The sequence below is a fragment of the Scyliorhinus torazame genome, chromosome 18, assembly GCF_047496885.1.
Source record: "Scyliorhinus torazame isolate Kashiwa2021f chromosome 18, sScyTor2.1, whole genome shotgun sequence".
In the NCBI taxonomy this organism is placed as follows: domain Eukaryota; kingdom Metazoa; phylum Chordata; class Chondrichthyes; order Carcharhiniformes; family Scyliorhinidae; genus Scyliorhinus; species Scyliorhinus torazame.
Window position 1 is genome coordinate 307,122 of NC_092724.1, and position 14,768 is coordinate 321,889.

The window sequence follows — 14,768 nt, forward strand, 5'->3', positions numbered from 1 at the left end:
TGGCTATGGCACTGAGGGAGTCGAGGAACTGGAGGGGGTTGGTGCGGGGTGGGGAGGAGCATAGGGTGTCACTCTATGCGGACGACTTGCTGCTATATGTGGCGGACCCCGTGGGAGGAATGTCGGAGGTAATGAGGATCCTCAGGGAGTTCGGGGATTTACAAAGAACAAAGAAAAGGATTCTCTAAAGGTAAACTTGCAGGTTGAGTCCGTAATTAAGAAAGCAAATGCAATGTTGTCATTCATCTCAAGAGGCTTGGAATATTAAAGCAGGGATGTACTTCTGAAGCTTTATAAAGCATTAGGCCCCATTTAGAATACTGTGAGCAATATTGGGCCCCACACCTCAGGAAGGACATACTGGCACTGGAGCGGGTCCAGCGGAGATTCACACGGATGATCCCAGGAATGGTAGGCCTAACATACGATGAACGTCTGAGGATCCTGGGATTATATTCATTGGAGTTTAGGAGGTTGAGGGGAGATCTAATAGAAACTTACAAGATAATGAATGGCTTAGATAGGGTGGACGTAGGGAAGCTGTTTCCATTAGCAGGGGAGACTAGGACCCGGGGGCACAGCCTTAGAATAAAAGGGAGTCACTTTAGAACAGAGATGAGGAGAAATGTCTTCAGCCAGAGAGTGGTGGGTCTGTGGAATTCATTGCCACAGAGGGCGGTGGAGGCCGGGACGTTGAGTGTCTTTAAGACAGAAGTTGTAAATTCTTGATTTCTCGAGGAACTGAGGGCTATGGAGAGAGAGCGGGTAAATGGAGTTGAAATCAGCCATGATTGAATGGTGGAGTGGACTCGATGGGCCGAATGGCCTTACATCCGCTCCTATGTCTTATGGTCTTATGGTCTTAAATGTATAGCACAGGAACAGGCCCTTCGGCCCTCCAAGCCCGTGCCGACCGTGCTGCCCGAGTAAACTACAATCTTCTACACTTCCTGGGTCCGTATCCCTCTATTCCCATCCTATTCATGTATTTGTCAAGATGCCCCTTAAATGTCACTATCGTCCCTGCTTCCACCACCTCCTCCGGTAGCGAGTTCCAGGCACCCACTACCCTCTGGGTGAAAAACTTGCCTCGTACATCTACTCTAAACCTTGCCCCTCTCACCTTAAACTTATGCCCCCTAGTAATTGACCCCTCTACTCTGGGGAAAGCCTCTGACTATCCACTCTGTCTATGCCCCTCATAATTTTGTAGACCTCTATCAGGTCGCCCCTCAACCTCCGTCGTTCCAGTGAGAACAAACTGAGTTTATTCAACCGCTCCTCATAGCTAATGCCCTCCATACCAGGCAACATTCTGGTAAATCTCTTCTGCACCCTCTCTAAAGCCTCCACATCCTTCTGGTAGTGTGGCGACCAGAATTGAACACTATACTCCAAGTGTGGCCTAACTAAGGTTCGATACAGCTGCAACATGACTTGCCAATTCTTATACTCAATGCCCCGGCCAATGAAGGCAAGCATGCCGTATGCCTTCTTGACTACCTTCGCCACCCGTGTTGCCCCTTTCAGTGACCTGTGGACCTGTACTCCTAGATCTCTCTGACTTTCAATACTCTTGAGGATTCTACCATTCACTGTATATTCCCTACCTGCATTAGACCTTCCAAAATGCATTACCTCACATTTGTCCGGATTAAACTCCATCTGCCATCTCTCCACCCAAGTCTCCAAACAATCTAAATCCTGCTGTATCCTCTGACAGTCCTCATCGCTATCCGCAATTCCACTAACCTTTGTGTCGTCTGCAAACTTACTAATCAGACCAGTTACATTTTCCTCCAAATCATTTATATATACTACAAACAGCAAAGGTCCCAGCACTGATCCCTGTGGAACACCACTGGTCACAGCCCTCCAATTAGAAAAGCACCCTTCCATTGTTACTCTCTGCCTTCTATGACCTAGTCAGTTCTGTATCCATCTTGCCAGCTCACCCCTGATCCCGTGTGACTTCACGTTTTGTACTAGTCTACCATGAGGGACCTTGTCAAAGGCCTTACTGAAGTCCATGTAGACTACATCCACTGCCCTGCCTTCAATCTCTTCAGCACTTCCACGTAAAACTCGATTAAGTTAGTGAGACATGACCTCCCCTTCACAAAACCATGATGCCTCTCACTAATACATCCATTTGCTTCCAAATGGGAGTAGATCCTGTCTCGAAGAATTCTCTCCAGTAATTTCCCTACCACTGAAGTAAGGCTCACCAGCCTGTAATTCCCTGGATTATCCTTGCTACCCTTCTTAAACAGAGGAACAACATTGGCTATTCTCCAGTCCTCCGGGACATCACCTGAAGACAGTGAGGATCCAAAGATTTCTGTCAAGGCCTCAGCAATTTCCTCTCCAGCCTCCTTCACAATTCTGGGGTAGATCCCATCAGGCCCTGGGGACTTATCTACCTTAATATTTTTTAAGATGCCCAACACCTCGTCTTTTTGGACCTCAATGTGACCCAGGCTATCTACACACCCTTCTCCAGACTCAACATCTACCAATTCCTTCTCTTTGGTGAATACTGATGCAAAGTATTCATTTAGTACCTTGCCCATTTCCTCTGGCTCCACACATAGATTCCCTTGCCTATCCTTCAGTGGGCCAACCCTTTCCCTGGCTACCCTCTTGCTTTTTATGTACATGTAAAAAGCCTTGGGATCGCAGGGTACAAGCTCAACATGGGGAAGAGCGAGTTGTTCGTGGTTCACCCAGGGGACCAGGAGAGGGGGATTGACGAGCTCCCACTAAAAAGGGCGGAGAGGAGCTTCAGGTATTTGGGGGTCCAGGTGGCCAGGAGCTGGGGGGCCCTGCATAGACTTAATTTCATGAGGCTGGTGGAGCAAATGGAGAAGGAGTTTAAGAGGTGGGACGCGTTGCCGCTGTCCTTGGCGGGTCGGGTGCAGTCAGTTAAGATGACGGTGCTGCCAAGGTTTTTGTTCTTGTTCCAGGGCCTCCCCATGTTTACCCTGAAGGCCTTCTTTAGGCGTGTCAACAGGAGCATAATGGGGTTTGTGTGGGCGCGAGGGACTCCGAGGGTGAGAAGGGTATCCCTGGAATGGAGTAGGGATGGGGGGGGGGGGGGCTGGCACTGCCCAACCTCTAGTGGGTACTACTGGGCCGCCAATGCAACGATGGTGCGCAAGTGGGTGATGGAGGGGAAGGGGCAGCATGGAAGAGGCTGGAGACGGCATCCTGTGTGGGTACGAGTCTGGAGGCACTGGCAACGGCGCCGCTGCTGCTCCCTCCAATGAGGTATACCATAAGGCCGGTAGTGGCGGCTACCCTCAAAATCTGGGTGCAGTGGAGGCGGCACAGGGAAGTGGGGGCCTTGGTGTGGACCCCAATACGGGGGAACCACCGGTTTGTCCCAGGGAGAATAGACGGAGGGTTTTCGGGGTGGCACAGGGCAGGGATAAGAAAGTTGGGGGACCTATTTGTGGGCGGGAGGTTCGCGAGCCTGGGTGAGCTGGAGGAGAAATATGGGCTCCCCCCGGAGAACACCTTTAGATATTTACAGGTAGGGGCATTTGGCAGACGGCAGGTGGCGGAATTCCCGCGGCTGCTGCCACGCACACAGTGCAGGACAGCGGTGCTATCGGGGGGTGGATTGGAGAGGGGAAGATCTCGGAAACTTACCAGGTGATGCAGGAGGAGGAGGAGGCCTCGGTCCTCGGTGGCGGAGTTGAAAGGTAAGTGGGAGGAGGAGTTAGGAGAGGAGATCGAAGAGGGGACGTGGGCAGATGCCCTAGGGAGGGTGAACTCCTCTTTGTGCGCGAGGCTCAGCCTCATACAGTTTAAGGTGCTGCACAGGGCATACATGACCGGGACAAGGATGAGCCGGTTCTTTGGGGGAAGAGGAGAGGTGTGTTAGGTGCTCAGGGAGCTCAGCAAATCACACCCATATGTTCTGGGCATGCCCAGCTCTGGAGGAATTTTGGAAGGGCGTAGCGAGGACGGTGTCGGGGGTGGTAGGATCCAGGGTCAAACCGGGCTGGGGGCTCGCAATATTTGGGGTTGCAGGGGAGCCGAGAGTGCAGGAGGCGAAAGAGGCCGGTATTCTGGCCTTTGCGTCCCTGGTAGCCCGGCGAAGGATTCTTCTTCAGTGGAGGGATGCAAGGCCCCCAAGCGTGGAATCCCGGATCAATGATATGGCGGGGTTTATTAAATTGGAGAGGGTGAAATTCGCCTTTAGTGGATCGGTACAAGGGTTCTTTAGGCGGTGGCAATCATTCTTGGACTTCCTGGCAGAACGGTAGACAATGGTCAGCAGCAGCAGCAACCGGGGGGGGTCTATTTTATTTTTGTTTATTTACCCTGGGGGATCTGAGGGGGTGTATATATTTGCTTTGTGTTAATTCGGGGTGTTAATTTTTTATTTATGTAGGGGGGGGGGCACGGGGGTTGTTTTACTTTGTTTTTTATTTAATTCTATTGGGTTCCTTTTTCATTCTGTTGTTGATATTTTGTGAAAACCCCAATAAAATTTTTAAAAAAAAATATGGGTTGGTGTAATGCCCCCCTGTGGTCGTGTCACCTCCTTGTGTATCGTGAGTGTCCATTGGTCCTGTCCTATCTACCTGATCTATTGGTTGTGTGTGTGTGTGTTTGTGATGTCTTTGGTGCTCCCTCTAGTGTCTAGCTAGCCTACATGCATTTACATTAATGCACATCACCACACCGAGAACTCTGGAAAAACACAGCAGGTCTATCAGCAACTATTAGGAGAGAAACAGTTAATATTGTGTCCTCTTGTCTCTTTGTCAGAACTGAAAGGAGGGACAATATGTTAGAAGTCTAGGAGCACTAACAAAAAGAAGAAACTTTTTTAAAAATGCCAGAAGGCCTGATGCGTGTGTGGAGGGGGGGGGGGGGGGGGCGGGTTGCATTGAGGCAGTGCATGTATGGAATATTAAAATAAAAATGGGGGAGTTCAAGATGAAGGAGAAAGGTGACAATATGAAGTTGCTGAACTCAACTTTGATTCCCGAGGGCTGCAACATGCCCAACTGGAAGGTGAGGTGCTGTTCCTCGTGCCGAGGCTTCACTGGAACATTGCAGCAGGCAGAGGACAGACATGTGGAGCAGGACGGTGATTAAAAGCTCAACTCACACCTACTTCCTCTTTGAAATCTTTTGTCAAGAATGAAAGAATTTGCATTTGAATTGTACCATTTATAACATCAGGATGTCCCGAAGCACTTCTTAGCCAACAAATACTTTTGAAATAATAATATTTTTAAAAAATATATAAATTTAGAGTACCCAATTCATTTTTTTCCAATTAAGGGGCAATTTAGCGTCACTAATCCACCTACGCTGCACATCTTTGGGTTGTGGGGCCGAAACCTACGCAAACACGGGTAGAATGTGCAAACTCCACACGGACAGTGACCCAGAGCCGGGATCGAACCTGGGACCTTGGTGCCGTGAGGAATAATAATAATGTTAGTTAGTGTCACAAGTAGGCTTACATTAACACTGCAATGAAGTTACTGTGAAAAGCCCCTAGTCACCACATTCCAGCACCTGTTCGGGTACACAGAGGGAGAATTCAGAATGTCCAAATTACCCAACAGCACATCTTTCGGGACTTGTGGGAGGAAACCGGAGCATCCGGAGGAATCCGACGCAGGCACGGGAAGAATGTGCAGAGTCGCCTTTGCATTTTAGGAAACTGATTTACACAAAAAGGTTCCACAAGCAGCAAAGTGATAATGAGCAGATAATCATTTTTGGTTGTGTTGGTTAAGGGACAAATATTGACCAAGATACTCGGAGAATTGGCATGTCCACCAACAAGACTATGGGATGTTCATTTCAGCCTCAGTTTGAATGGCTCTTCTGAAAGTTGCACCTCTGACAATGTAGCACTTCCTTAGCAACGCAGGGACGTGTCGACATAAATATGTTCTCAAGTCTTTTGATGGGATTTGAACACAATGTTCAGATAGGGGCAAGCATGCCACCGCTGAGACTTTTAGTTTGAAATTTTGACAGATCCTGTAAGAAAAGTTGCAATTTATTAAAGTACAAGATCAAAAAATTGATGACCCGACTAGTTTCAGAAATTGACTATTTGTAAGCCGGAATTTAGCAAATCTAAAAAACAGGAGGCTGCATCAAAGTCCAGTCGCAACAATTTGGTTCAGTGGATGTACCAGAGACAATGAGACAAGCGGCTCATTAACCAGGGCTTCCTTTTGGGCATCGGGTGGAGAAATAATGTTCGGCAAGACACAAATAAATCACTGCTCTTCTTCAAATAGTGGAATATAATCTTTAATAACCACTGGAATCAGTTTAAAGTTCACTGTCATACAGAGTTTTATGCGAGTGTTTTCTTGCTAAAAACACTTACCTTGAATTGTCACAGAACAAACCAAAATTACAATCACTACTTTCGCCCACAATTATTTGCAGCCTGGTGTTAAATCTGAAACGGGAAAAGTGCCAAATTGATGAGATTTACTGAGGCGGGTCACATCTCCATTTCTTTAGGAGGGACAGGACAAAGAAATTACATAAATAACTGTACAAGGAAGAAACAGTTTGCTCCTTTGGTAGCTGTGACTCAGTGGGCAGCCCTCTTGCCTGCGTCAGAAGGATACGTTCAAATCCCACTCCAGAGACTCGAGCACAAAAATCTAAGCTGACACCAGCTTTCAGATGGCACGTTCAGCCCAGTCCATCTCAAGTGGATGCAGAAGATCCCATGACACTATTTCAAAGAGGAGAGTTACCTGTGGTGTCCTGGCCAATATTTATCCCTCAATCAACATCACAAAAATAGATTGGTCATCGCCACATTGCTGTCTGTGGCATCTTGCTGTGTGCAAGTTGGAATTTCAAATGTACTGCACTGGCTGTAAAGCATTTCGAGTTGCCTTGAGGTTGTGCAAGGCACTATATAAATGCAAGTCTTTCTTTCTCGCTTTATATTAACTCAAACTATGGTGTAAAGGTTGATGGACTTCCAGTGGCGGCCATGGTGTGAGTGGTCACACATTTGGGTGGCTCCCGCTTGTGGTGTTTTTGGACCTTTTCCCAGACTCTCAGGTGGATGCGTTGATCAGAAAAGGTGCAGGAGGGGTAGAAGGAGAGTCTCCCTCCGGTGGATGGATTTGTGGACCAGGAGTGGTCTAAAAAGAAAGGAGCAGTTGGAGTGGTGCCTGCGACACAGGAGAAGATGGCAGAGGGTCAAGGACTAGCATTACCCTCTCAATAATCAACGGAGCAGCTGGTGCGGCTTCCTGAACAAGAAGTTCACCCAACAGGGGAAGGAGAATCTGGAGGACCTGGCCAGGGTGGTGGACTCGATAAAGGTGGGGATCGACCGCCTGGAGACTCAGAGCCAGGCCATCCAGAAGATGGAGGAGACAGTGGGGGAGCACGCGGAGCAGCTTGCCTTGATGGCAGCCGAGTTGGGGCTGATGCGGAATAATCAGAGGCGCCTGCAGGAGAAGGTGGAAGACTTGGAGAACCGGTCCAGTCCGGCAGAATTTGAGGATCGTGGGACTGCCGGAGGGCAGTGAGGGAGCGGATGCTGGCTCGTACGTGGCTTGGATGTTCGTGAAGTTGCTGGGAGAGGGGGCCTTTGAACAACACTTGGAAGTGGATCAGGCACACAGGATGCTGATGAGGAAGCTCCCCGACCAGGTTGATCACATGGAATGTGAGAGCCTTTGTTGGGAAGGGCATTTAACGAGGCGAGGGAGAAGGGGTGCTTCCCCTCTGACGCTATTGCAAGCCTCAATCTCCTTGATTTTTCAATGCGATAAAGATCCGGAGCAGTGGGTATCGTACAGGCCGATCACATTGTTGAACGTGGATGCCAAGCGGAATCTTGGCCTCGAGAATTGAGGACTGCGTGCTAGGGGAGGACCAAACAGGGTTCGTGAAGGGCAGGCATCTGGCGGCCAACATTAGGAGATAATTTAATGTGATAATGATGTCCCCCAAGGGACAAGATGTGGAAGTCGTCATGGATGTGGAAAACGCCTTTGATTGGGTAGAATGGGAATATTTGTGAGAAGTTCTGGGGCGGTTTGGGCAGGGTTTTGCGACTGGGTCCGGCTACTGTACCAGGCACCGATGGCGAGTGTGCAGACAAATCGAGTGAGCTGCATCGGGGGACGAGGCAGTGATGCCCACTCTCCCCATTGCTCTTTGTCTTGGCAATGGCGTAGAGTGTCGAGGGACTGGCAGGGGACAGTACGGGGGGAGGGGGGGGGGGGGGGGTGGAGCATAGGCTCGCTTTGTGCTGACGATTTGTTGCTGTATATTTTGGACCCATTGGGAGGCATTGGGGGGAATTATGGGGATATTAGAGGAATGTGGCCAGTTTTCGGAGTATGAATTGAACATGGGGAAGAGCGAGGTCTTTCCGATCCAGGTGAGGGGGCAGAAGAGATTGGGGGAGATGCCATTCAAGGTGGTGGGGGGAAGCTTTTGGTCATTCAGGTGCCGTGGGGTGGGAGCAGCTGCATAAGTTAAATTTGGCTCGGTGGTAGAGCAGATGAAGGGGGACTTTAGGAGGTGGGATGCCCTATCGTTGTCATTGGTGGGGAGGGTCCCGACGGTAAAGGATAACGGTTCACCCAAGGTTCTTGTTCGTATTTCAGAACCGCCCGATTTTTATTCCCAAGTAATTTTTTTAAAGGTAAACGCGGTGATTTTAGGATTTGTGTGGGTAAAACCCCACGGGTGAGGAAGATGCTTCTGGGGTGGGGGGGGGGGGGGGTATTGCTGACTCTTCTGAACTTTATTTACTACTGGGCGACGATTAATGCAATGGTCAGGAAATTGGTAGTGGGGGAGGGTTTGGTGTGGGAGCGGATGGAGGCAGCCTAATGTAAGGGCACAATTAACCGTTCTCAGCGCCCAAGTACTCCACAAGCCTTGTAATGGTGGCGGCCCTGAGGTTGTGGTGACAGTGGCGACAGCACATGAGACTGGAGGGGGCGTCGGGTGGGCACCAATATATGGCAATCACCGGTTTGCTCCAGGGGTGGGGGGGGGTCTGGATGGGCAGTTTTGGGGGTGGCAGCGGGCGGAGATCATAGAACATAGAAAATACAGCACAGAACAGGCCCTTCGGCCCACGATGTTGTGCCGAACCTTTGTCCTAGATTAATCATAGATTATCATTGAATTTACAGTGCAGAAGGAGGCCATTCGGCCCCTTGAGTCTGCACCAGCTCTTGGAAAGAGCACCCTACCCAAACTCAACACCTCCACCCACCACCAAGGGCAATTTGGACATTAAGGGCAATTTATCATTGGCCAATTCACCTAACCCGCACATCTTTGGACTGTGGGAGGAAACCGGAGCACCCGGAGGAAACCCACGCAGATCGAGCGGTTTGGGGATGTTTATAGATGGGGGCTTTCAGTGTATGGAAGCGTTGGAGGAGGAATTTGAGGTCCCGTTACCTGCAGGTTGAGGGACTTTGTATGGAGACAGGTAGCGACCTTTCCGCACCTGCTGCCCCAGGGGCTACAAGATAAGGTGGTGTCGAAAGTGAGAGTAGGGAAGGGAAATGTATCAGAAATTTATCAGGAGCTGCTGGACTGGGAAGGAGCCCCGATAGGGAAGGTGGAGCTGGAATGGAAGGAAGAGTTAGGTAGGGAGCTGGAGGCTGGGTTATGGGAGGATGCCCTGAGGAGGGTTAATGCATCCTCATCGTGCACCAGGCTTAGCTCTCCAGTTTAATAACATCTTTCCTGTCTACAGCAAGGCGACCAAAACTGAACACAATACTCCAGGTGCGGCCTCGCCAATGTCCTGTACAATTGCAACATAGCTTCCCAACTTCTATACTCAATGCCCTAACTGATGAAGGCCAGCATGCCAAAAGCCTTTTTCACTGCCCTATCTACCTGTGACTCCACCTTTAGAAAACCGTGCACCTGAACTCCAAGGACCCTGGTCCACGATGCTCTCTAAGGTCCTACCATTCACAGTGAATGTTCTACCTTGATTTGACTTTCCATCTGAATGAATAAAAAATGAAACACACAAATATAAATTGCTTGGATTCCCTTTATTTGGTTCTTCTCATTTATTACAGTCACCAAAATTAATGACAGCATAATAAAATTGCTCATGTGCTTGTTGTGGATAGGGACCATTTTATGTCACGTAAGTGTTAAATTACTGGGCAGCTTACAGAATGCACAGTTCAACCTTCTCAGTTACAGTGGCATTCTGAGCAGTATGGTTCATCACAAAAAGGTTACAAAATCCGAACCTAAACATTAGTACACATTTTAACTGTCACAATAATATCCATCATGATAAATTGCATTCCGGCCAATAACAGACCGATGCGAGCAGAAAAGGCAGCGGCTGAATTTTGCAAAACATTGCACAGCATGCTGGTGATGCCACTGTTACCATGACATCATTTGTGACTCCTCTTTCTATCCATTAAGTGGAAATGGAGATGATTCACAGTCAAACTCTTGGTCATTTCTGGCAGCTTAAACTGCTCACATAAATTTTTGAAAGTCTATATACAACAATAAGTATTAAAATAAGGTATGACCGTCAACAGCCCACCAAGCAATAGGTTTATATTTTTAAAGATACTCTCTGTTCAGCACTTGAGTCAGTTTTCCTATCCAAGGGAAAGTAAACATTGGCTGTGCTGAATTGAGATCACCAGGATGAAAGTGCATGTTTTAGGAAGTTACAAAATCAGTTCTGCCTTCTCTCAGGGCTGGTCTATAATATCTATCTGTAAATTAGTTTATACTTCAGAGTGGGAATTTAATAAAAATACAACTGTGCAATACTAGCCTCAGCTGAAAACCTTTGGGCAGTCTCACATACCTGACATGTTGAATTCTCCATTTTAAGAAAAAAATGTAAAAGTTCACAAGATATTTGTGAACACAAAGCTTTTTATTTCAGAAAAATACAATAAACATAATTTTCACCGAAAATGTCTTCATATTTTCACTTGTGGAAAGGACCAGCAAATTAGGTTTCAGGAATGCTTTAGCCATATTGGCCAAACCAACCCTCTGAATAATCAATGATACTTTGGAAAGAAACATTTTTAATGCAAGAGTTACTTCAGTTTATTTCCATACAAAAACCATCACTTAGTACTGTTGCTTCTTCATTAATATATTATGATGCAAGCATATCAAACAATGTTTACCATGGAGATCAGGGCTAACATTGCCAACATTTTGTTCCTGTGTTGCCCTCCTTGTATCTCATTGGCAAATGGACACTATCCACAACATTTAAGCATTCAAATTTTTTTTTTTTAAACCAACTAAAAACTGAATATTACAAATAAAATGCTGCACATGGTTGTGGACGAGTGTTTCTCTGCAGCAGAAATAATCTGATTTCTGCATCAACAGAAACAACTTCAGTAAAGATGACTCACAGTAAAGGATGTAACCTAGAAGCTGAGTTATGTGCAGGACACCAATGGTTCACTCTAGCAGGAAGTTTATAATCCAAGTTTTACTTGTACCAATAGTTACCGAGAAACTATTGAGATGGACAATCAATCACCAGCTCAGTCTGGTCAGGGGTCCATTTTAAGTACCCTAATTTCCTGAGAAAAACCTGCAGCTTTAAAATAAAAGGGAGATAGAGTGGGTCCTAAAATGGTGTAACATTTTAAATGAAATGTACTTCAATGTAAAAACAATGGATTTTCTAAATAAAATTGTGCATAAAATCTTTGTGGTTCGACATACCAAAGATATGGCCGAACAGCTTACAGCACATTGAAAGCAAGGGTGAAGTTGGTAACTGGTAAACCTCTGAAATCAAGATTTACTTCAAATTAATTTCAATAGCTGTGGCTTCCAATTGAGAAATTGAGGTACTTTGTCACTAAGTTTCCAAGAAAGTCATTGAAACCTGAAGAACTCTCCTAGTTGTCTGATGGGCCTGACTGAATCATGAACAACTCTTCTTACAATTAAAATTTCATGATTTCTAGAATCCTTTTGTTTACTTTTAACTCAACAAGTTGAATTAGCTCAATTATTTTGTCTAGAAGCCTTGAAAGTGCTTTTCTGTAAACTTGCCAATGCCAAATGCTTTGAAATACAATATCCTTGCCTCTTACCTCGAGTTCATTTGAGTACTGGTGACAAAACTTCAGTGATCTCTCATTCTATGGCATGACTAAGACTGAAGCCTCCAATTGTATAAAACCCTTCCCCTATTAACTGGGTCACTTTGCCTAGATCCAATATAAATGGTGTCTCCATAAAAAGACCCATTCACCTGTGTTGTGTCTGAAGTGCCCTTTTATCTCATGGTCCAGCTGCTAAAATTCAGACGATGACCATCCCCTGTTTGTATAAGGCCCTCGTGTCATCTGGATCTGGATCTCAAAAGTTCAAACTAGATCTGAATTTGAACAAATTTCAGTTTTTTTTCTGTGAACGATCAGGTCCTAACTCTACCCAGTTTAATAATGCAACTGCTTCATTTACATTTTGCAAACATTATTACATTTAAAAACATGCTACGTTTCCTACCATTTTTGTATTCCCTTAAAAAGGTACATTGAAACAGTTTTCGCACAATCAGATCCAAAAGCTCTTACATACGGTTATTGAAAGTGCAGTTAAAAGGCGAGGAAAGCCTACAGAGAACTTCCTCATCCCAACAGTACCCAACGACAGTGACTACACCACGCATTCAGGTTGATCAAAAAAGGGGAAAAAAAGAAAAAGATGATTGCATGACTTGCAATTATAACACTGGAGATGAGAATGGAGCATGTCTTGAGTTGAGTTTCAAATTATATCAGCAGCCTCAAAAATCTTGAAATAATTGTTGCTTTTTCGTTCTGGAACTTTTAAAAAACTTGAACTCGACACTGCCTTGATCCCACTTGGAGAATTAATGCTACTTAATGCAGATTTCAGGTGTTAATTTCAAAGACGATGCTTTTGTTGATTCCCACAGAAAAGGAAGTAAAAACGTTTGCATGGTGCATTTGCCAAGTCCACTAGTATGAACCTCACAGCAGAAAAGAGTACCAATGTGAAAGGCCCAAAACGCTGGACAGAAAGGTCATGATCTTCGACAACAGCAGATGCCTGCCACAAAAGGGGTGGATTTCTGAATTTATCACTGTAAAGTTGCAGAACACACTTGTAAATCTCACAGCAGTTTCCAGAGTCACTTATGGCGTTGAATAGTTTTCCTCTTCCGCCTCTTGAAGAAACAACAGCACCTTAAAAATAAAATGCACAATTACTTCATGACTTAAAAAAAAAGGTTGCCTCTGTTACTACGAAAGGTTTGGTACACTGCAAAAGATCACATTGTTCCTGTTGGTATCAACCAGAACTATATTGCCACCAGAATCTGACTCTCTCATTTCTGCAGGAAATGATGGTGATTGAAGATGTCATAGAGTCAGAGATATTTACAGCATGGAAACAGGCCCTTCAGCCCAGCTTGTCCATGCCGCCCAGTTTCCATCACTAAGCTAGTCCCATTTGGCCAATATCCCTCTATACCCATCCTGCCCATGTAACTGTCTAACTTTTTTAAAGGAAAAAATTGTACCCGCCTCTACCACTGCCTCTGGCAGCTCGTTCCAGACACTCACCACCCTCTGTGTGAAGAAATTACCCTTCTGGTCTCTTTTGTATCTCTCCTCTCTCACCTTAAACCTGTGCCCTCTAGTTCTAGACTCCTCTACCTGTGGGAAAAGATGTTGACTATAATGACTTGTGTAGCCATGTAAAATGGCTGACTCCCGATTAGAATGGCCAAACCCCCATCTAAAATGGCGAACGGAAGAGGCTGATGGGAAAATCAGCCAACAGGACTCAAACAGACAGCTGTAGGTAAAACAGTGGATTCGCCTCTGGGGAAGCCAGACCGAATCGATACCTGCAGCCATCAACATGACAACACCCCAGCCATCTGCATATTAATCAGCAATCCTCGGGAACAATTGATACAAAATAGACACACAAAGCCAACCCAGACCTTTCGGCGCCAGCAGGAGCTGACACAAAGAGAGGTAAACGACCACCCCTCGATCAAGGAATCGCTCCAGTATTGGAGAATATCGAACCAATCACTTGGAACCAGGTACAAGGTCCGCCCCGAGAGGCGGGAAGCCCCTGGGGACTATAAGAATAGGGGCCAAGTTCAAATCGACCCTTCTTCTCCTCTCCGCACCCTTCGAGACCCTTCTGCAAGAGAATGTAAGTTTTACTCCAATGATCGCTACCAGATAGACACTCCTGACTATCGACCTGTACCAGCTTTTGAATCCCGCAGGCTCAGAACCCATTCGAAAGGCCATTAGTTTCCCTGACCTGGTGGGCCATTTCCAAAGTTAAGTATTGGCCTGTTAGCAGTAGGAAGTAGTCTAGAAGTAGAATTAATGTATAAGTATTAACTGCTATCTATAATAAATGAGCGTTGATTTAACTCTTACTAAACGGTGTGTTGGATTATTAATCATTACTCGGACTTGAACCACGTGGCGGTATCAGAAAGATACCTGGCGACTCAAGAGCAAAGGTGACAGAATTAGAACAAGTAAACTAAGGCTAAAACGAGCAACACTTGGTAATGGCCAAAATAGAAAACAAAGTGAATATAGTGGTTGGTGGATTTTATTTCTGGTCACAGACATGTTTAGGTTTTAATATATTTATGAAGGATAAATTAACTATCACACGAACAGAGGAAAAGCAGCTTTATACATTACAAAATCATGTGCTTACCAACATGATAC

At 46.2% G+C, this 14,768-nt stretch overlaps 1 protein-coding gene across 4 annotated transcripts in view; it reads right to left on the minus strand.

The window, feature by feature from the left end:
• Positions 1–10,042: 10,042 nt before the first annotated feature.
• The window catches only part of LOC140394882 (casein kinase I), a 151,887-nt gene continuing 147,161 nt past the window's right edge, over positions 10,043–14,768 (minus strand). For all 4 annotated transcript variants that reach the window (XM_072482035.1, XM_072482033.1, XM_072482034.1 and 1 more), the window contains one exon: positions 10,043–13,241. In XM_072482035.1, coding sequence (XP_072338136.1) covers positions 13,187–13,241 — 55 coding nt within the window. In that variant the 3' untranslated portion in view covers positions 10,043–13,186. The remainder of the gene's footprint in view (positions 13,242–14,768) is intronic.